This window comes from Aptenodytes forsteri, unplaced genomic scaffold (assembly GCF_000699145.1).
Source record: "Aptenodytes forsteri isolate BGI_AS27 unplaced genomic scaffold, ASM69914v1 Scaffold66, whole genome shotgun sequence".
Lineage (NCBI taxonomy): Eukaryota > Metazoa > Chordata > Aves > Sphenisciformes > Spheniscidae > Aptenodytes > Aptenodytes forsteri.
Window position 1 is genome coordinate 1244968 of NW_008795131.1, and position 26396 is coordinate 1271363.

General features: G+C 40.1%; 1 protein-coding gene across 4 annotated transcripts in view; it reads left to right on the forward strand.

Annotated features, from left to right (window-relative positions):
- The first annotated feature begins 22339 nt into the window (after positions 1-22339).
- The window catches only part of SPECC1 (sperm antigen with calponin homology and coiled-coil domains 1), a 76237-nt gene continuing 72180 nt past the window's right edge, over positions 22340-26396 (forward strand). For 3 of the 4 annotated variants that reach the window (XM_009278168.1, XM_009278167.1, XM_009278169.1), the window contains exons 1-2: positions 22340-22486; positions 25997-26132. In XM_009278168.1, the coding sequence (XP_009276443.1) occupies positions 22340-22486; positions 25997-26132 (283 nt within the window). Of the gene's footprint in view, positions 22532-25996; positions 26133-26396 lie in introns of all 4 variants that reach the window. The other variant, XM_019471823.1, reaches the window with a different exon arrangement.

Genomic DNA, 26396 nt, shown 5'->3' on the forward strand with positions numbered 1-26396 from the left:
AGTGCTCTGGTGAGGGTAGTGGATGCCGGCGGTAACCGGGGTGGGCGCCGAGCCCGGGTGTCGTTGCCGGTGCAGAGACCAACTCCTGCCGAAGCCCTTGCCCCGCGGAGGGGCGGTTCAGGGCTGTGGGGTGCCTAAGGCGGTGCTAGCTGTCCGTGTGGGGAGGCTGGAGCCCGGGCAGCCTGCGGTTTACCCCAACAGCCTTCAAGCGTCGTCTGAGGTGAGAGCTGAAGAGCCTCATGGCACCTCAGCGTATGAGCTCCTAGCCTGAGCTCAGAAAAGATATCTCCACTCTTCCATGTTCTCCACACGCTAGGTGAAAATGCTAGAGTATCAGGCCATGTCCTGTAGCCTTTCTGAGGAAACCCTGGCTGCCTCTCACATAAGGCGGTAATTTTACTTCAGGACCTGTATGTCTTAAAAGGGCTTAGAGAATAGCTAAAATTTGTCTTTCTGTCACAAAATGCAAACTTAGCTCGTGTCAAATCACATAGAAACCTTGGCTCTTGTGTGCTTGTTCTGTTTTGTAATGAGGTAAGAAATGTTTCTTTTATGCTTTTTACCCTCGGTAAACAAGGTGCTGTGAACATTAAACATCTACGTGCTTTGCTTGTGTTGCATTCTGCTTAGCCTGTTTTACTTTCTTGTTCTTGTGGACTAGAACCAGTTTTCTGTTCAGCTCAGCACAAGTGAAGATAGGTATGCCTTAAAAAATAGCCTTCTTGACTTCTTTTTTGATATTTTTCTATTTTAATTTTAAAAGTTACCCATAGGTTTTTAAACCTCTGAGGAATAGCTGTGATGGCTTCAACAGGATGTTTTGAAGTAGTGTATTTCAACAATTGAGAAATATTTAAAAGATTTAATAAATATTTTTAAACAATGCATTAAGTATGAAATCTTCCTGATACCCTGAAACGCAACTCTTTAAAGATCCCAAAGTAATCAATTTTCTTTCTCTTTTTATCTTTTGCACTTTGTCTTGCTTATGTCTTGGTTTAGGACTGGATAGGTAGGTTCAAATAACAATTTAAATTGATGGTTTTACTACTCAAATATTTAATGGAACAAAGTTCGTTTTCAGCAACTTTCCTCTTAAATTCCACTGCCCTCTACTGGCTGGACCGTAGGGTCCACCTGCCCAGTGCTCTTCCCTCTCCACTCTCTTTTTACTCCTTTGTTTCTTTGTTGGTTTTCTTTTTTTAAGGTCAGAAACCGTTGAAAAGCGTGCTGTGAAAATCTACTAAAACAGTATCTTTACAAGGCAGAGAAGGTTGCTGGCAGGATGATCTCCCTAAGGAGCCCTGAACTTTAGATTTCAATCTTCTCCTTGATCCAAAATAACCTAGTTGGGCTGATCTTGAGGTCACACTGCAAAGCCTATTTTCCAAAGGCATAAAGGGAAAAAAGGTATGTTGGGTTTGGAATCTGAGCACTGAGAATTTACGTGTATAGCTGGAATATTGTTTTGACTTTCTTTTCTCTGTCCTCGGGTTTTGGAGAAAATGCTGGGTTACTATTTGTTTGTAAATATAATATTTTTATAAATAAATATTTGTAACTATATTTATTTCAAATACTTTATTTATAAATATTTGTATATAAATATATGTTATCTTCCCCCCCCCTTAGGTGTTTAAATAGTTTTCTTTTCTGTGTCCTACATGTGAACAAATACACGTGCTTGAGTATTTGAATAATCTCATCTGCCTGAACAGACTTTTCATGTGAGTGAAATCAGACAGAGGATTAAGGCTTAGAGCGAGAATCTGAGAGTTCAACACATCTTTGATAAATCAGTTGTTCACATGAAACTTTCAGCTGTTTCTTTTTTATAAACCTGGGAACTTTCATTACTGCAGACGTGTGTAGCCAGCGCATTTGATCCTCTTCCTTCACCAGGCTCTTATCATCTGAATGCTGTGCCTGAAATCACACTTTCATCTTGGAGCTGCTAAGTCCAGTATAAGAGCTTAGGTTATTTTTAACCTTGCCTAGTCCCAGATGAAACATTTTCATTTTGTGTGAGTGTGCCTCTTTCCTGTGTGATGACAGCATTACGTGCAGATGATCATGAGTTTTTCGACAGCCTGCAATGGACCCAGTGCTCCAACATGCTCAGTGTCTGTTTCAGCAGAGGGCAGCACATGGGGATGTTAAATAATTGCATTTCACTTGACCTTTACAGAGACTCAGTCTTTCTCCCACACTTCAATGTTCTCCAGACAGAATAAACTGTGGAAATAATGGGGTTTTTGCCTGAAATCCTGTTTTTGCATATGTCTCTTAATTGTAGAGCTCCCAGGTTTTGAATAGGTTTTGGCTGTCATTTTTTGGCATTGCTATTTAAAAAAAAAAAGTTTTCATAGCATTCAACTTTATTTTGTAAAACTGCCAGTTCCAGAGTCTTTTCTGAAGTTCTCTAACTGGGCAGGAGGTGGCTGAAGGTGGAAGTCAATAAAAATTAGATTAAATCTGTTCTCTTTCACTCATGCCTACCTGTCTGCACCTTTTTCCCCTACCAGAACTGTGATGATCTAGAGGAATGAGAGGAAGAGGGGAAAAATTAATGGCTATTTTCATGAAAAAAGGAAAAGCTTTCAGTCACACCACAAGCAGAAGAAAGTGTGGCTGCTTTGCAGTTGGTCACGCTGCCAACCTTACCCCTCGTGTAGCAAAGAGGTTTCCAGTGGCTACAAAAGGAAGCGTGCTGGGGCCTGGTGGGCTCTGATTCTGGCAGTACCACTTAATGTTTCCATTCTATAGTCTTCTCCTCAATATATTAAGGCTGATGCTTTCCTACTTCTCATCTATGTTGTGAATGTAGGTTTGTTTTTTCGGCTTTTTTTTGTGTAAAAGATTTTAGGTTTGAAAGGGCATTGGAGAAGTAAAGTACTTTGTGAAATATACCTAAATTCAGTGAAGGAAAGTTTGCTTTAACTTCTGTACTTCCCTTGGCTTATATGAGTTTAACCAATTTATTTGCTTGAGAGTACAGTTATTTTTTTTTCTTCTGAGGTAACAAGGCTTTCCATGTTGGAGAATACTGTCACTACCATGGGAAACAGCTGAAGTACTGAAAAAAGGTTAGATTGTAGCTAGATGGCAGGTATGTGGGAGTTAAAACTGAAAAGGCATCCTGACTCACTGATTTTTTTTTTCTTTAGGTCAATATAAGATAGACTGCACAGAGAGAGATATTTAAATAAAATCTCCTTTTAGGATCAGCAGAGTTGTTCCTTGTGACTCTGTTTTGTAACTCAGAAAGAAGGAGCAGGATGTGCGTTTTCAAGATGTTTGTTTGATCCTGTCCTCTCTCTTTAATGTTTTCTATCTCAAAGTACACATCCTTTTTTTTAAAGTAAGGTGGTTTCTTTGTGTTTGTCCCACTTCAAGTTACTCCTTCCCCTCTTCCCAATTTCCTTAATATTACACATGCTTTTGTTTTCACCTATGAAATTCGAAATGTGTTTGTGTTGTAACTCATGGTCTAAAACCAGGTCTGTATAAAGTTTCAGACATTGTCATCTCCCAGGGATTTTAGCTGTTGCTATAGAAGCCTAAACTCTCTTTTGAGAGACCTTTCCGATACAAAGAAATTGATACTGGGGGAAAGTTGTCATGGAAATATGCAGCAAAAAGAGAAAGGAGATCTCAATTTGATGACTGTTACATAGGCTTAGCCAGCTTGGTGAAGTGACTTCGTATCTAGAGATCTGATTCTGCAGATTTTCTTCGTTACATTCCAGTGGACTGGAACACTACAGACTAGAACCCAAAGAAATACATTATTTAACATTTATATCACCAAAGATACCTCCTCAACTCAGTGAGCTTCATGTTTACCCAGATTCAAGTTTCCTCACTGCATAATAATGTCTAAAAAGCAGTATGACACCATTCCTTAGGCCACCCGACCCTCCAGATGGGGAGGCAAGGTCCCTTTTGAGCTGAGTTTGTGGCTGCGTTGCAGGAATGGGGCTCGTCGGTTCCCTGATGTCAGGCCATTGGGGTGGGTGCAGAGAGCAACGTTATCTGTAGCCGTCACTGATGTTTCTCTGTTGGAAGGAACCCCCTCCAGGTGACATTGGTGGGCTGGGGAATTTCCAGCAGCCTGGTTCTAATGTGGGATGAGCTGTAGCACAGCTTTTTAATACAGTTCTGGCAATGACCACTCTGAAAGGATTTATAGAGCTACCACTATTGAAATGAGGCTTTGAGATTGAGAACCAATTTTTAAATGACTAACTAAAAATAGTTTATTCTGTGCAAGCTTCAGTGCCACTTCAGATTTGAACAGGAGTCCTTTGTCTCCAGCTAAATGGTGCTATGAGCAGATCTCTCTCCGTAAATTTCTTGTCCGCTTTTACCATCGCTAAGCCTGGTTGGTTCCCTGGTTTCAAGCTTTTTGTGTCTTTCTGACTAAAGCCTCCTGATAGCTAATAGATGTGATTATGAGTGAACTGCCTTTAAATATCTATTACCACTGTTGCCATGGTAACTGCTGTAAGAGTTTCTTGCTGGTAGAAGGTTTCCAGCTCGCTGAGATACAACAGGCAAAATGCTTAGGCTGTTGTTTTCACCGTTTGTTTGAGATCACACACAATATCAAAGAGGAAAAAACCCATATTTCTTATTTTTAATAACAGTGAATGTTAATGGTATTGAAAGGAGTAAGATTGATTCTGGAGTCTGTGCTCAGGTCAGAGAATAGAGGACAGTTACACCGGCAGGGACAGACCAAGCTTTCCTTGGAGAGCATGCCTTCACCAGCAAGCTCCTGCAGGAACAGGAAAATGTCGCTCTCCTCGACCGAGCCAACACTTGGCCTTTCTTTTGATACTGTCAACAAGTGAACTAATTAATCCTAATGAAGGATGCAAAATCGTGATATTCCAATTGCCACAGAGCAGGCAGAGTTGCTGAGTGATTCAGTCTGGAGTAGAAAAAATTGAGCTGGCTTTTGTGTTCTCACTTCTCTGTATTCCCAAACTGCTACTTTTTTGCTCTAGGCCTTCAGCTGCTGTGTACCAGGCTAGCAGTGTTAGTTAGGCAGTATCCAGAGTGACTTTCCTGCTGTCCTGGATTTCCTAATCTTCCCCTTTCCTTCTCTCCTCTGCTTTTTTTTCTCATGTTCTTGTTGCTTGGCCAATCAATCCTCTTTTACTCTGTAATGAGAGTTGTTTCTATAGGCTTCTCCACATGACAGGTTTGATAATGTCCCTCATGCTAACTCTGTCACCTCAGGGGGTAGTTTTGCTTTCATTTATTTATTTATGGTAAACAGGTCACAAACTCCATAAGATACTTCTTCCTTTCATGCAATCTGTTCTCTTGCTTCATTACCTTCCCATTTTAGTATCTGCTGGAGATTTTAAATTATCACTTGCTTTTATAGAAACTTGGAAAGCTGAGCACCTATTTCTGCTGCTCTCCCACTTCATTAGCTGTGCCTGCTGGTTTTGGCATTTAGGCCTTCTACCTCTCGGTAAGGGAGGCTTCTGTTGGTGTAACGGGCTGTTCAGTGTAGCTGTTCTGTACAAGAAAATGGGCAGCTGAGCTTATGGACCTTGAGGAGAGGTGCAATTTGCATTCGTTTTTTGGGTTTGTGTGTGGGGACAACTGACATGACAGAGCCAGAGTGCGTGGTACTGTGCACCTCTGTGATGGAAAGAGTTCCAGCTGTCTGGAGGAGGAGTTCGTGCTGATGAAGCACTGATATTTGTCTTTACCTGCCTCAGAGGCAACATGATCCACATACTGAGATCTTTTTGGCTGAGCTTAAAAATGCTCATAATGGATTTTAGTTATAATGTTTATTGTGTGCCAAATTTGGACTGAGGGTTTAAAATCTGAAGTAATTGTGATTACTAACCAAGAAATTCAAGGAAATAATTTTCATAAGAAAGCTTGCAAGCAGAACCAGGATTTCAGAATGGAATTTGCTTGCGTTATACCATTGCATGTTTCTTAATAGTTATTCTGTAACGCTGCAGTTAATACTGGGAGGATCTCAGTGTTTGGGTACTTCAAATTTCAGCTGCATGGTTAAATTTCTCAAGTGTGCTAAGTTGATTTGTAAGTTTAAGCAGCAACAAACATGTTCATTCATACAAGCTGTCTGGAAGCAAGGAATTGTTGAACTTTAATTTAGATTCTCCCTTTTTTCCTGGATTTGATTAGGTCACCAAAGCCAAACTTTTTTGCTCTGATTCTGGGTGCCTATGTATAACAATACACGTCTTTTGCAAAACTGCTGACTTATTATATGGGAGCTAAAATCAATGGGCACTGTAGATCCTTACTAGCTTGTGATATTTTGTCAGCAATTTAGGTGCCTTTGTTTCCTTACCTGTAAAATAGATGTTATTAAGCTACTGCAATGATTAGCTGATTCTGTTCAAGTAATCTGTAAAAGGTGCAGAGAGTAAGAACAAGACAGAAACTCTAAGACATTGCTATATGGGGAATCAAACCTTACCAATAGCTTTTTTCTGAAATCCTGATTTACATTAGAGGGCTTGTTCGTCTCCTGGGACTTGAACTCCTTGTGCTTCATCGGTTTTCTCTGTTAATTTGTCCTAGTTTTTGTTGCTGCTGGGCTCCCCGTGATGCACTCTGTGCAGGTAGGCATACCCCGCAGTTCTGCTTCCATTCAGGTGTTGTCAGCAGTTCCAGTGCAAGTCCCTCTGAAACAAAGCTGACAACTCAGGTCTTTTATTTGCATCACCCTGAAATGCACCAAAAAGTTCAAAGCAGTGGGGCATTCCTCCACCACCCCGTTGGGGTTTTTTAATTCTAAGGCAGCCTCCAGCACACATCTTCTCCAGTCCTTAATTTTCCTGCACAGCTCTCCATAGTCAGTGATCAGCAAAAATTTAATGAAATGGTTTTCTGTTCAAGGCTCCTTAGCGTTTCTAGCGGATACCTGTTGTAATTCCTTTCCAGTTAGGTGGTAAAATGCAAGCTTTTCCAGCATGTGATCCCTCTCGGACAATAAGCAAAGGGAGCAAGTAGGGTTGTGCAGTATGTTGCCTGTGTAGGTAGTAAGAACTTGCTGTGCTACTTGAATATGGTAATTCTCTATGAATTGTTAATGAATGCTACATTTATAACCTATCTATCAGAAAATTAACACCGAGGAATAATAAAGAATGGAGATATTCCCTTTTCCCTGAGTCTTTCATTTAGTCATTGAAATAAAAAAAATTCAGTTAAGTAAAAAAGAACACTGAAAGTCTTCTGTTTCCCTTTCAGGGAAGAGCACCAAGTATTGCCTTTTTGACATATTTAGATTTATCTGCATTTTGAATAGAAGGGTGACTTCAGTAAAGCTATCTTTGGTTTGTTGCTGCATCTCTGATGCCTAAGAAAGTGCAGACATTTGAAAATTGCAGAGAAAAATAAACTTTGGATAAATGTGTGTAAAAGCAATCAGACTTTTATTTTAAATATATGAAATACAATGAATATTCCCTCACCACATAGATTTCCTTCCTCATTTTGCCTTTTTCTGTGGGTTGGCTTTTTTTTTGGTAGATAGATGTCTGTTAACTCTTCAGTGTTCTGGTCAGAAATGACAGAAATGCTGAAAAATGCTGGTGCCTCTTACAGACTCTTACTTTTGAAACAGGCAGTTTCCTAATTCTATTTTTGACTGACTTAGTGGCTGTTCCCTTGGAGATTTTAAAGTTGTCTGGTCTTCTGAAATTTTGGCAATAGGCACCAGAGGAAGCTGTTTTTCTTGTCTCCTATAGCACGCCATGTTCCATAAAACATATCTGCCTTTTTTCCAAATTTAATGATTCTAGTCTCTTCCAGCAACAAATATTTCTTCTAGTTGCAGGTCAAAGCTGGTAGCCATGCCACAGACTGAGCTCCTCAGGTATATGAGTGGGAACATGAAACTGTATAATAGATTTTTTTTTCCCTGTTCTTAAGAGACTGAGTTCTCCAAGTCAGCACACACAGCTTTCTTGCACTGGTGGAGCCTTTTTGGCAACATCATCTTGTTAACTGAACAGCAGTTGTTTTTGTCAAAATGGAAAGTGGTGCCCCATGATTCATGCTGCAAATGTCCACTAGCTGCTTGAACTTCCTGACATCTGTAGTGGAACTGAGAAAATAAAGACGTTTGTATCAGTTATGTACAAAAAGGAAGAAAGCGCGGAATAAATGCTGTCCCAAAGCCATGGCCTGACTCCACTAATACCCACTCTCTGATGCAGACTTTCCTTTGTAATTACTTTTGGTTTTATAACTCCAGACAGTAATGTTTCAAGCCTTATAACTGAATTAGAGACTTGCTTTAAAAAGACATTGTTATTGACATAATAGCCTTGTTTATGGAATTTCTCTCCTTTGTAATTAAGATTGTTGTATGCACAAAAGCAGTTAAAAATAGCATAAATATCTCTAAATGCAAAAATATTTTAAATCTTGTTCTTGTGTGAGCCTTTTTTTCCACACGCTCTTTCTGTGCATTTGCTTCTCAAATGAGCTATGCCGCTAGAAATTCTGCCCTTTGCCCATTCCATTAAGTTGTGTCTCATCCGTATTTGTTCTTGTAAAATTGCACAGGCAGTGCAGGTTGCAACATAAAGCATTTGAATTCCTCAAATGCAATATTTTAAAAATGTATGGATTAGTGGGGTTTGGTCTTACTCTCTCATACCTTGTTGCAGAGTCGTGGGAGCTAGTGGATTGAGCAGCATGCGAGCAATATGCTCACTGTTATTTTGTCTGTCAACCAAATTTACCAGCTGGGTGAGAACCTGGCAGATTCTTTAAAAAAGTTTGTATCACTGCTTGAAATTGTTTTTTCATCCTGGCTGTGTGAAAGTAATTATGGTTAAGGCCCTGGACAGGCCACAGGCTTTCTTTATGACCATGGCCAACTCATTTTAGCTGTCTGTTTCTGAGCTCTTGGTTCATTAAACAGAAAGGCAATTTTTCAGTTCAGAAGGTTTTGTGCTGATTAATTCTTTGGTCTAAGTAAAGAGATCAGATAATTATAGCAATAAGTGCTACCAGAAAACCTCTAAATAAACAAATGTACTGTCTGGTCTTGTTGGGTTTGGGGAAATTGTATGCCACTATTCCAGCCTGTCTACCAAAGCTGAAGCATGTAAATGCTGTGACTGTCTCCTCACATCCAAGCATTTTCATTTTTAGCTTTTGCTCAAGTTGTATTTATCAAAGTTAAAAATATCTTTGCAGATGAAATATAGTAGCTCTTCTCCTCTCCCCACTCCCCTTGTTTCAATTCTTTATTTCTCTTGGCTGAAGGATAAGAAAAACTACTGAGCTGACAATGCTGCTCTCCCACTGAGCCCATACGAACTCACCAGCAATGGCAAAGAGACAGTGTGCTGCAGTCCAAAAAGTGTTTGTTTTCTTCAGAGAAAGGAGCTTTTCAGCAAGGTGTACGCAACTGATGTCCCTCCCATTTATGAGTTCAGGTTCCAGGGACCTGCAGTCGTTTGCTTCCGAGCCAGTATTTTTCAGCTCTATCTGTCCAGTTTTGAAGGTGGTCCATAATCAAAGCAGAGGGAGTGACTTGCAGTCCCTCCGCTGGGTACCGAAGTGACCTCATTGCCTATGCATGCATCACTGAATGTAGTGTCACTTCCTCAGGGAGGAGAAACACAGTGCATGTAGATCACAATATCTACAAGAACTTTGTTAATATGAATAACAGAAAGTACTTCTTAATGAGCTGTGAATAATCTCAAAACCTCTAAATGTTAGATGTATAAAAATATGGAATGGATAAGTTCTTCTGCCTGTGATCATACAGCCTGTCCTCGGGTACTGAAGAAACTGGCAAAGTAGGCTGGATAGAAGGATGATACTGCGGGTGTCGATGAACTTGGAATAGCACCTGGCATGATTGGTTGAATGTTTAGGGACTTATAACTAATAATGTATGCTTGAGACCTGCCAAACATAGACCATTATCACATGCTAAATAAGTCATGATGTGGTCTTTTTCTTGTTCTGGTGTTTTAAGATCTGAAGGCAAGAGTTCCTCACTCTTAAGAATATCACGAGAAAGTTGGATCCCAAATGCATAACCTTCAGAAGGGATTCAGCTTGGACTCAGTCTGTGTCTTAAGGTTTGGTTACTCTGCGATAACAGTAGTGGTGCCAACACTGAACTGAAACGTAAATTTACTCTTGGCATAACATTAACTTCTTTTAAGCCCCTTTGGCACCTAGAGTGAGGAGTTCCAGAGTGTGCAGAAAGGCTGAACTATTCAGATGCAGCAGCTCTTTTTAGGCTCATTATTGTAAATCTTCTCTCTCTCTCTATTATGAGACTACTACTGTAGCGTCAACATTGCTTATATAGTACGTTCACACTGCTGGGAAACGATCCCTCTCTGCAGTTCAGGAGAGAATTCCTGATCTGTAGTCACAGACTGAATGTCTTAGGGTCAGAGACATCAGAGAGTGAACAGCCCCCTCTCTGGACAATCGAACAAAAAGCCCAGTTCTAAACACCATATGTTTCTGTGTTTGAAATCTAGATTTGATTTCTCTTTGCATCCCCTTTGCTTCCTCCAACTTGATACTATCTTTGCCTGCTTTAACTCCGTTAAGACCTCTGGCCCTTTCCTTCCTGTTTTCAGACACTAAATTCTCTTCAGAAAGCTTAAGAAAGAGGAACGTTCTTGAGCATTGCTCACTCCTGTCCCTTATTTGCTCTGTTCTAAATAAAGAAGAGATTGACACTTCTTCTTGGACAGCTCAAGAGAAGTCACTCAGGGCTGATTCTAGTTACTTCTTGTGTAAAAGCCTCTGTCTTAATGTATCTTCCTTCCCTGCACGCACGCACTTTTCCACTCTTTTGAAGCAATGATGGAGGCAAGGGAAATGTCGTAAGGTGTCCTGGCTGTGATTGCTGGCACTCTAGGGAAGAGGTTATTAGTGTGGAATATAAAAGCTTCTGAAAGCTGCTTCTGTGGTTTCCTCTGAAAAATGCCTCCTTTCTATGGCCACCTCCTTGCCCTTCCTACGTTGTCTGTACCGCATGTTTTTACTTGATTGGGTCATGCAGCCTAGTCTGGGTTTTATGCTCTCTGCTCAGTGTCCAGTTCTGCTGTTGGGGATGATGGGATACGGAAAGAAACTCTGCTTTACGGATTGAAGCATCTCAGTGTTTTGGAGATGGGATACAAATGGCTTTCTTGCATAAACCCTCCTTGCTTTGGTGAAAATATAATATTTCTCATTCCCCTGAGTAAGCAAGTGTGCATATGTGTGTGCGTGTGTGTGCTGAATGCCAAAGCATTGGTGAAGCCAGCTCGCTTCCGTATGTGAATCATTTCTCAGGCAGCTCTCTGTGTCTCGCTGCAATGTGGTTTTCCTCTCAGGGAAGCACTCAAGCCCTGAATTTTCAGTCTGGCTTGCACATGCTGTCAGAAGCTAGTGGGAGACGGTCCTCTTTTTAATGCAGAAAAGAGGACAAGCTTTTACTGTAAGTATTTTAATATCTTTTTATTTTTTAAGGTGAGAACTGTATTATCTCTAGAAGGGTTCTGGGACCAGTAATGTATTCTTAGAGTGAATGGACCTGCTTTACTCAACAACACTTTTTTCTGTAGTATCTCACTGTAAAACCAAACTGTATGAAACAAAAAATGTACAGTGCAACAATTCTGCATTAGCTGAGAGTGGGCTGGGGGTGGTCTAAAAGCCATTACAACAACAATAAAAAAATCCCACCATGTGAGCCTGTGAGAGCTGGCTACTGTATTTTATTTCTGCTCAGCTACATAGATCTTAGTGACAGAAGGGTTGAAGCTGTTTCTGTGCCTGTTCCTGCTTTCTTCTCTGGCAATTTAAGGTTGTGCTCCAGCAGTTAAATGAAGCAGGAGCATGAGCAGACTTTCCTCTGCTACTGCATGTTCATATAGTCCACTCAAGAAAGGGCAGAAAGGAACAAGCTGCTAAGCAAATAGGTTTGGCAGCTAGCATCTCTGCAGGGGATCAGTGAAAGCATTGGGGAGCACGCCAGATGGGTACCCTCTTACAACACTACAGCAAAGAGCTGTTCGGATTTTCAGCAGGACCCTTTAATTGTCGCAGTTTAACAGTTGTCCTTAAAATTGTACTCTGGACTGAAGCTTGATCATAATAACAACAGTAAAAACAATAGCATTTATATAGCATGTAATATGGCAAAGTTGTAGAGATGTTAATTAAGCCCTGTACGTGTAGCAGTAAAGGATTACTGGTAGAACTGGTTTGAAAACAGGGATTCTGTACTCCTTTCTCCTGTACGCAGTGTAAGTTCTTCTAGATGTCCCCTACTAATCCTTTCTGTAGCACCTCCAAAAGGGACTGTTTTGCATGTTCCTCTTCTACCCTTTCTAAATTATAAACTGCTCTCTGCCCCTGTAGCCTCAGCGGGAGAGAGGACATTTGATTTGCTGAAATAGTGTTCTTTGCACAATTTCACAGATAACTAACACAAGAATACCTCATCCTAACATGCATGGATGTATGTACTACCCCTTCCCTTTCTAGTTCAGTTCTAAAACAATTTCATTTCATTATGTAGCCCCCCAAGGTGAGTCTTTCAGTCCATCAGTGGTCCCCTAAGTTACAGTTGTAAACCGTTGATGCTGTTGCCTAAATCTGTTCCGTTCCTGTTCGGTATGAATATTTTTAAAATGCAGAAGTCCTAGTTTCTCCTGCAGTTTTGGAGTTATGTCCTTGTCTTTGCAAAGAACCCTTTCTGTTAGAAGTTCACACTGCCACTCATATAAACATTCAGAAGTTCCCAGTTTATTAACTTTCAGTGGTCTATTCTGCAGATATTTAATGGAGGATAAATATCTCCTTAAGGGATAGCTTCCAGATCTCAATTATTTCTGTGCATTGTGATGGATGGAAAATGGAAGTCAGGGAAACATCCCAGCATGTGGCAATCTGTGGGGCTGCTCACTTGCGCACTGTGTGACAGATGTGGATTTATCTCATTTTTACTTTTTTTTCCTGTGGGGTTCCTTTCCAAGGCACATGAATGAGTGTCTCTTCATAAATATGCTATTTAGTGAACAATTATGATCCCATTTTCATAAATAGAAAAACTAAGGCATAGAAAGATTACATGGCTGAGGTAGTACAATAAATCTGTGCTGGCGTTGAGGATAGAATCGGGTAGAATCCCAAGCCCCAGTGCGTTGTCTGTGATATCATCCCTCTGTGCTTTGAGAGGACAGGGAACCTGCCAGTCTGTGTGCATGTACCAGTCGGGATTACCGTGTAGCCACATGCTGTGAGTCTCTGTCTGCCATTCCAAAAAACATGATCATTCCTTCTCTTTCTTGTAGACGTATCTACCCTCTATGCTACAGAAAAAAGTAATGACAGGTAATTATCAGGCAAACCACTTGTAATTATTCTTAATTTCTTTAGCAATTACATAGCTCTTGCTCTATCTAAAATGAAAACTTCTTTTCTTCCTTCTTGTGGGTTGGCAAAACATGAAGTGTTAACCGTATGTGTCACTTGCTTTGTGCTGTATTTGCTAGGACAGTAGTTCAAAGAACCTGGATTAATGAGCAGTAGCTGCCTTGAAATGGTTCTAAAACATTTTGTTCTCAACCTGCAATATACTGAACATAAATTAAACCATCTATTCAGGGCAGAGTCATACTGGGGAAAGCCCAGAGTGACCTGATTCTTTGCAATTATAACATGGTTGTAACTTCAAAAAGGAAGTTTGGAATCAATGCATCATTTTTACCCTTCCTGAATCTTTCCTTTGATTTATGTCTCCAAAGGGTGGATGTTAGCACTATGTAAACTGATATACTTTCCCTGCTTGTCATACATTGAAGTAATGAGGGAACTACAACTTATAGAAATGCATTCTCCAAATTCTGTAGTGTGGAATCACTTCCTAGATGTAGTTTTGATGTGACTTGATAAAATTTGGAATTTATTGCATAACTTCTGTGTAGGCATTCTGCCACTACATGCTTTCATGTACACTCTCCCAGTATGAGAATATGCTGCTCCGCCTGCCTTCCTACAAATGCATGTTGCCACCCTACCCTTCTGATGTATGTCTTTTCCCTTGCGTGCATCCATCAGTAATGTGATGAACGTGATTCAGAATTGCCACGTTTAAGTCTAAATCTCTGCCCTGGAGTTAGTGAAAGACCATATCGGTCTCTTGTCCTTTCAACCTTACCAAGACAACACATCTACTTAAACCAGAGAAGCATGGTGGACTGTTCACTGATAGCCAGCATACAGTTGTGCTTCATAGCTTCTTCAGGTATCACATCATGCAGCCAGTAGTTGCCACTGTCCGTCTGGAGGGCTAATGAGCAGAAAAATTACAAATAGGTTGGGATTTTTGTTTTCTTATCCCCATGTTGTATGTAAGATCGGGGTCCTAGGGAGGTAGCATAGTTTCTCTTCTGAGATGTGTAATGGTGACTGGTTAGATAATCAGTGTGAGGAAGGAGGGGGAGGAGATTGAGTATCCATGTACAAACAGTGTAATTTAAATTACAGGAGGAGCATATTCCCAGACATTTCAAAGTATAGCTTTGGCTTGATTTTTTTTTTTAGCATCAGTCACTGTGCTGGATGACAGTTCTGGGTGTTTTATCTAGAAAAGTAGCAAAGCTACCTGTTTTTTCCTGTCTTATAAATGGCCAGTAATATGGAACAGGGACAAGAGAAATGCAGCTAAATAAATTCTTTGTTCATATGCACACGTGAGGATTTTGTTTTAACTTCTGCATTTTTTTAATGAGATCTAAGAATAAAAGATTGACAAATCCAAAACTCCAGGGAGAACTTCTGTGGAGGAGGGTGGGCAGAAGGTTTTGTACTGCTCTCATCTGTCCGTGCCTGGAAAAGTCATCAATGACCCTAACGGTTGCTGTGGGAAGAGGATTTTATTTTGAGCAATGTTGAGATGTGGAGTTTTACAGTTGCTGACCTGGAGTCTGGCAGTCTTGTTGGGATGGTTTAAGAAGCTGTGTTGATGGCCAGAAACCTGTCACTTGTGGCTGGCTGGGACTGTCCTCACCTAGGCCATACCTGATGTAATTTACACATGCTTGTAACCTTTCGGTATATTTATATACTAGTTAATAAATATCAATTTTAGAGAATTATGGAAAACACACTAAGGAAATAAGCAAGAAACACCTTAAACAACACAGAAATGTGACATTGTCTTACCACTGTAACGACAGGTAAAGTAACTTTGTCTTTGGCAGATCAAAGGGAGTTTCCATTGTCTGTGTGGTTCCATCTGATACCATGAAGGGAAGGGAAAGGAACTGGCTCTGCAATAGTTGCTTATACTGTAGAGGAAGGGAGCCGTGTGCCCTGTGAAGAAAACTCTCATGTGATGCCATATTGAAAGTGCTCTTCTGAGGTTTTTTAAGAGTCCTACAGAAGAGCAATTAAAACAAACAAACAAAAAAAAGCAAAGCAAACTGAAACCCAAAAGAGTAATTTTCATATGAGGATACAATCTTCAGGCAATGTTAGCACAATGAAGATTTTGAAGATGTGACTCTTAACCATCAGTGGCTCTGATATAGCTTAAATCCTGGGACTGGTATTTTGTTTTGTGTTTTCTCAATGATTAGTTGGGTGAGCTTGGGCATGTATGTATCTTAATTTCTGTGTATTTGTTTTATATCTAAAATTTCTCAACATTTTAAACTCCTTGCAAAAGCACCTAGCAAAAGCAACTGCCTAGCTGTATTATTATAATACATTTTTCTCCACTCTTGGAAGTTTAAAAAACAAAACAAAAAAACCTACTAAAACCACCTTTGCTTGAGGCATGCATAAAACCAGCAGAATTTGCCCTGCTGTAGCATGCAGTCTGGACATGAAAATTTCAAAGTGATGTCTTGTCTCCTGGTACTCTACCAGCAAAACATGAAAATTCAGCTGCAAATGAGATTGGAAAGCAAGTCTGCTGAGGTAGACCAGAGGAAACTGCTGCTCAGTGTTTGGGGTCAGGTTTATAATTGAGTCTCTTTCTTTGGCCAGCAAAAGCAAGAAGAGCCTTAGAGATGAGGTTTTGGGAAATGGACATTATCTTTTCTGTTCCTCTGAGTTGTGTTTGGGTGGAAGAAGGTGGTCTGGCTTGTGAAATTTTTTTTGGTGGGCTTTTTAATCCAATTCTAATGAAAGCTAACCTTTGTACAAGCAACAATCCAGCAAGTGTCTCTATTTGGAGGAGTAATGGAGGAAGGTTGCACTGAGATAGCCTCAAAGGCACTAAAAACAAGGTAACGGAAACTAGAGAAAAGAGAGGATGGATGTGTTAGATACAGAAAGACTACACACTGAGCTGAAAGGAGCAGACACACAAGGAAAGCTGCTAAAGATGACCAAAAGAGAGTAAACTGTTTGTTTTTTAATTGTTAGCCCGGTCTCATTTCCAAATAGGTTTTTATCTGTGCCATCTGTCTCCAAGTTACCAATTCCTGTATTGGACTATCAACTTCCCTGGTTTGTGACCCTGGCCTGATACTTGATATTGGCTAAGAAATCAAGATGAGTCATATGGAAGCATCTATCAAGCCTAAAAATTGTTGTTTAAAGTGAATTGATGTGAAAGGCAGAAAAGAATTGTATTTTAGCCCACCTGGCTATCCTGCCATATAGCTTCCTACATGCTACTAGAAAATGCTTTACAGTTTACTGAACTTGTTAGATATTTCTATGTTCCAGTTGATGGTTTTTCTGAAAATAGCACAGATTGATTAGGTTGGAAGGGAAATAGCATAAGCATGATGCAGATTTTATATGCTTAATAAAAACAAAACCAAAAAAAAACCAGAAGAAAATTGTGCTTTGATTTCACAAGAATGTGTAATAAAGGTTCTGGAATAGTCTAACCTTTTGATGTAATGAAAAGTAACTGAATTACAGGAAAATGGCACTGGGGACTGTGGGTTTTAACCCACCGAAGTGAGAATTCCATCCTTTGAGAGTCCTATCTGCAAAGTTGGTACTTATGACCTCATTTTTCAGAAATGCTGGGCATTCACAGGTCTCAATGAACCTGCCATCTGGTACACTATTCTCCAGATCTAGTAGTGAGTTTTCATAATTCTTTTTTTTATTCATTTTCCCAAAGCAACTTGAATGACTCTGCTTTAATTTGACTACCCTGTTGAGCGAGTAGTGTTACATACAGACATGAGCACCAAAACCTACCTTGTGTAAAGTACATGGGGTACAGATGATTTGTATCTCTAGCCCCCCCAACAGGGATTTTCCTATGTAACTTCATTTCTGCAGATGTGCTAATGCTTTTTATTTACTTAATAATGTAACTGCTAGGTTTCTTGATTGTGAAACAATATTGTTTGTCATCGCTCAAACCTATCCTTTTTAGTTATTCAGAGTAAAACAGCCTTTAATAGTCAGCAGAATGTTTCCTAGAAGTTTGTTCTACAGGACTGGTGAATTACTCCTTTGATGGGTAGCCAAGCCTTAAGATCCAAGAGACCTAGTGTTGTCTCTGCTGATGCTGACTGCCTGTGTGAGTTAGGATAAATTCTTAATCCAGTTTTTCTAGCCATAAAATGGAATTCTGATGCTGACTGCCTGTGTGAGTTAGGATAAATTCTTAATCCAGTTTTTCTAGCCATAAAATGGGAATAATTCTAGGCTGATTCTAAAGACTTTTATTAATAAATGCATGTGGACAGACTAATAAAGAAATGTCTAGGTTCTCAATCTTTAATAAAACAGTAAAATTTCAAGTAAAATGGACTGTCTTTCCACTGTAAAACTTCTGCCAACTGCCAAAATAGTCCACAACAAAATTTTCCAAATACCCTTTAAAAATACCAGTGAGAAAGGATGAACTACATAACATGGCCTGAATTTTTAAAGACTCTGACTCCGATGCCTGCGGGGAATTCTGAGGATTACTGAAAGAAAAAGCTCTGTCAGGACCAGCTTTACATTTTTGTAAACCCCTCCCATTATCTCACTTGCGTCACCTGTTTCAGAGGAAAGGGGTATTCAGACACCAGCACTTATAAGTATAAAAGATTTTAAAACAAACAAAAAAACCACCCTAAAACCCCTGCAGTTTGGAAGTGACTGGCAATAGAACTGATTTTGCTGCTCTGAAGCAACATTGTTGGCATGAACGCCCATTTATTTCAACATGGAGCTGCTGCTTAGCTTCAGTTTCTGCGTGTTTTCAGGGTACAGCTCCAAGCAGAGCATGCTGCAGGGATTTAATTGTGGCCCACTAGTGACCTGCTCTGGCTGATGCCAAAGAAAGACTTTGAATCTTGGGATAGTGGCATTCTGTTGGCTTCATAAGGAAAGTTCCCTGTGAAATGTGAAGAAAGAAATTAAAAAATAAAATCATAGAGTTCCAAGCGTTGCTTAAAGTGAGTCATCTTCCAGGAGAGTGAGCAGAAGCATGTCCCATCTGAAACGTATTGAGACATAATGGGCATAAAACTAGTGATTTTGTCACTGGATTTACAAAAGCAGCTTGGTTGCATCTCTTGTGGAAAGCTGCTTCTCATTCACATTTCTCTGTGGGTAGCCTAGAGATCAAGTCATAATCTCTGTGAGGCCCTTTTGGAAGGAAATGCTGATATTTTGTTAAAGTACGGTAGAATTCTATCAATAAATTCTAAAGCCACTGGGAGCCATTACCTGGTGGCAGTTTCACAGGTGCAGAAATGCAGATACACAAGGCTTGGAAGGTTGTGTGCAAAAGGGTGTTGAACAATACCCTGTCATAGTAGTTACAATATGAGTACATATACACTACCTCTGTTCTGACTTGTGAAAGGGACAGTCTTCCAAGATCCATTCAGCTGTGGTAAGTTAGTGGTGATCCCATTTCCAAGCTCTCATTCAAGGATCGTTTATGACCATGACTGGCTACTTTCAAAGTCATTTCTGCTGGCTCAGAAGGATGGTCTCTGCAAGCTACTGTTACCAGCCTTGCCCTGAAAATCACATTAAGGAAGCAGGGCTGTCGTTTAGCCATTGCACTGCTGTGCTAAACTGCTGCCTTGTTTAAGATTTGGGACAGAAGGGTACATTTCAGGTGTCTTTTAACCTGAGCTTCTTCAAAAACTGCAGTCATTATTATCTTATATATTAGGGTATATTAGTGGCTTGTATTCGTAGCACTCTGTCCTTACGTGCTCTTATTTTCAGTGTATTTAGCCCTCTTACCTGTTTCTCCACAAATGCTTTTTGTATCTTTCCAGATTTAAAAATTATGTTGGTTTTTAATCGTTCACCTATTAAAAAACGGTGTGTTTTGAGACAACTAGTTAAACTGTATATTTTTTTTAAAATACAATCTATTGCAAACTGTCCCTATATGTGCTGTTTTTACATAAGGATTAGAGAAACCTCTCTTTGCTAATGTTAGGTTTCCTCAATGCTAACTGGCTGCAGCCATTTTATGTATCTAAGTTAATATTTTGGTTGACAGTTCACTGCTATGTACCTAACTCAGTCCATGAGCCATTCCGTGTTACTGAACTTCTGGGTTTCCCATTGTCCCAACTGCTTACAACTTCCGCAAAGTGCTTTTTTTTTTGTTTGTTTATTTTCCTGTAATGCAATAAATTGAATTTGGAGGGGAGGAAAAGGTGATGTTGACTCTGAGTGGATTTCCTGCTCTCATCAAAGACCCACAGGACTTTTTTTTTTTTAAGTAGTTTTGTTTAGTACTTCTCCTGAAGCAGTACTTCTAATAACGCAAATGTGTGTCACCTACCTAGGAATGAAAGCAGCTTAAGATGTGTGCAACCTGGCTTTATTCTTTGAAGTACATATAAGGCTTGTGGAAAGTATTGGGATCCCACTTCAGAGATTGTAATCTTTATTTACAGTGCAGATTCAGGTTAGCCAAATACATGAGAAGCCTTACCTCCATCTTTTACAAATGCTGATTCTCATATAAATACATGGAAAACTAATAAACATTAATAAATCCAAATATGCTCTTCTCAATTTTAGTTTCATCTGCTTGGTGTAGTAAAATATTATTAAAATCTACATGGCACATAATTCACCTATCATTATATGAAAAAGCCAGTTTGCTTCAGGCTTCTGGCTGGATTTCTTGAGTTGTGGTTTTGTTTTTGTTTTAAGTACCTCTGCCTTTTACTTCTAACATCATGGTCTAATGAGCATATCACTCCACTGCAACTTTAAAATGCCATGGATGACTCAAAATTGAATTCTTTAGGATATCAAGAAAGCATCTGTACAGCTTAAGGCAGGAAAGCATGAGATACAGTTATGAAGAAATCCAGAGGGTATAATAAAGCAAAATGCATGTGTAACCACTGGATCTACAAAACCCAAAATCTGCATAATTTGGAGATCTAATCAGGAAGATAGTTTGCATGTGTAGTTGCTTGTTCACCCATATAGATACAGTGAATGGTATGCCCATTAAAAAGTATTTATTAAATAATGTAAAGTACCAAAGCTTGCTAATGTAGATCACGAACTGTGGAAATGCTAAACATTATCTATTGTAATATAGCTTACATATCTGTCAGTGCTTTAAAAAAGGCGCCAAGTGATCGGCATAATCATCAACAAAGACTACTCTGCTTTCTCCTCTAATGAGATCAGTTGATGGCTCCATACTGTATGCATTAAGAATTTTAATGGAGTAATGACTATACTTAGTAATAATAACTACTAACTTTTTTATTTCTTTCTTTAGGAGCTGACAGGTTAGAGCTGTGGAGAAAGTAGACAGCCCTCCCTGCACTAGGCACCAAGGATAAATAGAGGAAATGTCACTTGCTAGCTTTGTTCTCTGTAAGACAGCAGCAGAGCACTTGACATTCCCTTCTGCCTCTGTGCAGCAAAACACTCCTTAAATAGACCATCGTGGCACCTGGAAGGTGCTTTCAGTGCCAAATACGACTTGGCCCCAAACAGATTTGTTTCCCATGAGTTCAGTGAGGGTTCTTATTTGTGAATGTGAAATAAAGTATAAAGCAAATTATGAGATATAAAATGTGACCTAAGCCCTTCTACTGACTCAGCCAGGAATAAATTGTTTCGGCATCTCTGTCAAAGGGTTGCTGTCCAAGTTCACACTGTCCCAGCTGGACTCCCGCGTGATAAACAGCGTGTGCTTACTGCAAGCGCGTTCTTCTAGCTGAGACACTATGCTGATCTCTGTAGATCTTTTGGTTACCTATTTAACAGACAAGAAGCAAGTTAGCCTCTGCCTACGCAAGACTGATACGCAGCTACATCCTGTGTCAATTTTAGAAAATGAAGCTGCAGAAGAAAAATGTTGCTCATACTGAAGTGGGGGAGGGGAGGAGATATCAGGCAATCTCCCATCTCTCCTGTTCCCAACTCAGACTGGTGGAACTTAAACAAAAAAAAAAAAAAAAAAAAAAATCCAACTAATTATGTTACTCTGCTCCTGGTTTGGATTGGGCGATGGCTGGTGAAAATTGATGGCTTTAGATCTACAAGAGATGAGCTAGCTATTTAATTGGCAGCCGTCTACCTACTGAGAGAAACAGACTAGTTGTTCTTGCTGGCAGATCAAATTTATTCAGCTATATCCAAAAAAAAGGAATTCATGTCTATTTGCTGATTCCTGGCAGGATTTCTCTCTTGCATAAGCTTATCTCTGAGGAATAGTGGATCTGGATTTTTGTTGTGGAAGTTGTATCAAGGAAGCTGATACTTTTTACCGTGTTTTGTAAATCTTGGTATTGTGAAACATCTTTTTATCACTGTGGCAACATCAACTGCTGCTTCTCTAGAAGACTCCGGTAAGTTAAAGATACCATATTTTCTGTACAACTGAGGAAACTTGCTTCTCATGTGAGTTTTTAAAAGTGAGTATTATTTCAGTTGAAGATGCTGGATCTCACAATAAGAGAAGTAGTTTTCTTTTTATCCCAAGATTGTCTTCAATTGCTGTGGACTTCAGTTTTCTCAGTTGTTCTTTCATTGTGCTTCAGCATTTGCAGGTGTTCTGCTGTGGTTGATAGAGGTGTCTCACTTACACAGTCCCAACAAAAGTCAGTGTTCCTTCTGTGGTGTTTCATGTTACCAGTCAGTATGAAAAATACAAGTGGCTGCAGCCTGCTCCGAGGGGTTCTCTAGGCTGAGTTTTGATGTGTATAAGAGGGAATAAAGTTTAGCATGGCCTTCTCAGCCCTTTAAACTGATGCCAGATATCTCTGCTGCTCTCTTTCAGATGATATAAAGACAGTTTATATTTTTGTGTGTGTGTATACATTTTTTTTTTTTTTTTTTTTAGCATCTGCAGACTGAGTTATTTGGGAAGAAAATGAAGAGTACTGCCAGGCCTTGGAGTGCAATGGCAAAGCAAGGGAGTCATGGGGTTGACAGAGGAAAATCGCTTTCCACCACCTCAACAGGAATGAAGACATCAAAGTCCTCGACTTCACTTGCCTTTGAATCTCGGCTCAGCAAGGTACTAACCAGTAGGGACTGTGCAAGCATCATAGCCTTGTTCCAGGTTAAAGCTTTGGTTTAGTCCTGGAACATTACTACACCCTGAGACTTGGAGTGGGCTCAACCGCTGTATTAAGCATAGAGAGATTATAGTTGAGTTGTACATTAGACTAATGCACATTTCTGAAAATATTTTGCATGGGATGGGGGAAACACTGTATCTGTACAAGGTATGAGCGGGTTCTCTTACACTGTCTGTGTGTGAGGGAATTGCCTTAACTTTGAAGAAGGAATAAAATAAATGGCAAATTCTTAGTTCAACTGATTGTTACATATGTACAGAAACTGAAAGAGATTTATTAATGGGTTTCCAGAATTCCTAAAAATCTGTGCCTCTCCCTTCAAGGCGAAATATATTAACAAAAGATACTACTTGCAATGGAACAAAAGCATTTTATGAATCCTATCTTTCTATACAGCTGTATTTCAAAAATAGCAGAAACTTCTGTCAAAAATAATGTTTTTAAGAAAAAGGAGTAATACACCTGAAATGCTGCTGCATCTGTACCCTTGCAGCCAGCAAACAAAAATAACCTTGTTGTCCAATACAGACCAAGATACCAGTGATGACAATAAACCATGGGCTTCCTGGTTATAACTGTTTCCAATAGTAAAGTTTAGTAAACAATACATAACGTAGTACAGCATTTTAATCAAGAGGAGATCTAAACTTCATTAATCGTCACAGCTTCTCGAGTAAAGGATTAATTTACTTAACTTGCTTTGTAAATTTCCAGATGCTCTGAGCATCTTATCAATGGGATATTTCACTCTAGTGCTCCAGGCAGGTTATGTTCGTCATTGGAGCATTTGCTGTATGACTGAGGCAAGCATCTCCGAAGCAATGCTACCAAAGAGACTAATCAGGAAATCTGAAAGGATTAATTTGTGTATGGTGTTAAATGTAGAGGGTTTTCTTCCTAATTACAGCAAATATCTTTGAATTGTTAATCATCTGCAAATGCAAGATCATGAAAGTGGTTTCCTTGAAGAAACGGGGTAGAAAAATGCACCATAGTTGCTGCTGTAGAAGAGGGCACATTGAAGAAATTACTTTAGAGAGACTGCAGAAGTCTCTAAAGGTCAGAAAGTTGGATTGTTCCATTCTGCTCCTAAGAGTGAGCTGACAAAACCTCTACCAGAAGGCAAAACATTAGCTGTTTGGTATCCTGGAGCAGATCAACACTTCAGCTATTGAAACTTACGTGCTCACAGGGTCCAGGAAACCACAGACTCTGAGTCAGAGGAAGAGATGAAAGGGAGAAAGAATTGGAGCTGAGAGACTTCATTTTGCTTAAAGATTGTACATTCAGGAACCGCTAAACAGGGAGAGTGCTGCTTGTCTGCTCTCTTTTCATTTAACCCAAACAGCAGTTTTCAGCCTGTGGTTCGTGGACCCCTGGGTGTCACCGGACAACTTCAAAGGAAATGGATTTTGATTTGTGAAAACAGTTTAGGTGTCCACAAACTGAAAAGGGTAGAAAAAATACTGCTCTAGGGAGACTCTCCAGAGCTTTGGTCTTTTAAAACATGTTTTAAAAGTATTTTTCCTGAAATTAATTAGAGGTTGTTATTAGAGGTACACAGGCTGTTACGGAGGCACACAGATGAGAAAGCAGCTGACCGATGTTCTGAGATAAATTGCTACTTCTGCTTGTTGAAGCAACATAATTTCAGTGTTTCTTCTTGAATCTTAAGTTCATTGTGCTTGAATTGCATGGATTTCTTGAGTACGCATTTAGAGTACACTTGCTTTACCAGAAATCCCCCTCCCAAAAAAGACCACACAACAATGATGGTCCCTTGCTTTCTCATGTAGAATAAAGCTAAGTAAATTATAGTGATATCTGCCAATATTTTTTTAAAAACACATACTGTAAAATACCCTGTAAAGCAAATAGTTTGCCTTCTTCCAAGCTTATGAAACGTATCAGTATTAATCTCTAGAATTCTGCAGCTTGTCTGTTCTGAAAACCAGTGCATTTCTTTGCTGTGAATGATTTCCTTGGTGGTCTCATGAATGAAATGCTTTCTTGTGAACAGACTTTCCAGTTTCTCTCCTACCAAGTCCTGCAGTCCCTAGTAAGACAAATAGCGTTAGATCCCACCGTGAGATCATTGGCCATCTTTGCACACTGCTTTTCAATAAGCAAGGAGGGTAAATAGCTGAAATCGTATCATGTTTAAGATAAGGGATTTCCAATTGGTAATCGTGTTAGATCTTGCACTGGCTGCTCTTGCATTTTATTGCGGCAGCCTGAGCTTCTCAGCTAAATGATTTTCAGATTTTTGCTTGGTCTCCAGCATGTTCTTTGTTCATGTCAGATAACCTGTTTCTGGAGTCCTCAGCATAAGAAAGACACGGACCTGTTGGAGCGGGTCCAGAAGAGGGCCACGAAAATGATCAGGGGGATGGAACACCTCTCCTATGAAGAAAGGCTGAGAGAGTTGGGGTTGTTCAGCCTAGAGAAGAGAAGGCTCCAGGGAGACCTTATTGCAGCCTGTCAGTACTTAAAGGGGGCTTCTAAAAAAGATGGCGGCAAACTTTTTAGCAGGGCCTGCTGCGACAGGACAAGGGGGAATGGCTTTAAACTAAAGGGGGGTAGATTTAGACTAGATATAAGGAAGACATTTTTTATGCTGAGGGTGGTGAAGCACTGGCACAGGTTGCCCAGAGAGGTGGTGGATGCCCCATCCCTGGAAACATTCAAGGTCAGGTTGGATGGGGCTCTGAGCAACCTGATCTAGTTGAAGATGTCCCTGCCCACGGCAGGGGGGTTGGACTAGATGACCTTTAGAGGTCCCTTCCAACCCAAACTATTCTGTGATTCTATTCTATGATTCTAACCCAGTTTATGATGCCACAAAGTTTGGTGACCCCTGTTTGACAAACAGGGAAAGGAACTGGCCGTTGCTTGCTATTGGAATAGCTCAGAAGTCTCTTCAGAGGATCTAAGGTCACCATTGGGGCAAAACTGCATGATCCAGAGTGGAGAGACAAGAACCAAGCAGATCCTTTTGGGATTGCTGACCTATTCGGTGTGTCAGGCTCTGCAGCTAGCACTTTATCAGCACAGGCCCAAATACCCGATTAAATGTAAACCAGTGAGGAAATATGATGACTGCTGTTCAGAGCAAGATCTGAGAAGCTGGAGCTGCCAGTAGTCTACTCCTGTAAACTATTTTCTCCCTGCCTTTCAATTATTTGCTTATTTGAACAGTCTTTCCTATTTTCACTCTTCACTATTGAAACAGTAGCGCCTCTTAACCCATGTCACAAATATCTAGAACGCAAAACAAATACAAAAATTAATAAAAAATTCTTTAGTACAGTTATCGAAGCAATAGTCCCATTGGGTTACTTTATGGAAATGTTGCTTTTCTCCTGCGAACATTGCATTTTGAATTACTTGATGGGAATATTCAAAGTCTTAATCTTCTGGTTGCTCATGAAATCTCTGTATTGCAGCTGAAGAGGGCAAGCAGCGATGACATGCTGACAAAACCAGGGGTGGCAGCAGCTTCTGGAGTCTCTAGACTGAAGAAGACCATTACAACAGGAGCGATTTCTGAGCTTGCCGAGAGTCGACTGAAGCCCAGCACAGGTAGATACAAAGATTCTGGAAGACAGTCTACTTTATATGAAGTGTGCTGTGAGTGACGCTTGGTTTACCAAGACCCTAGCTGAGTTTTCCTTATCCCCCCCCCTTGTAGCACAGCTATAACTTAGACGCTGAATATTACAGCAGGTAGGACGAGACATACTGTGCCTTGCAGACTGGCCTTTCTCTGCATCCTACGCCCCATGAGTCAGTAATCTGAAGTTAAGAAAAGGGAGAAGCTGGGGGTTTCCGGGAGCCATCGGCGGG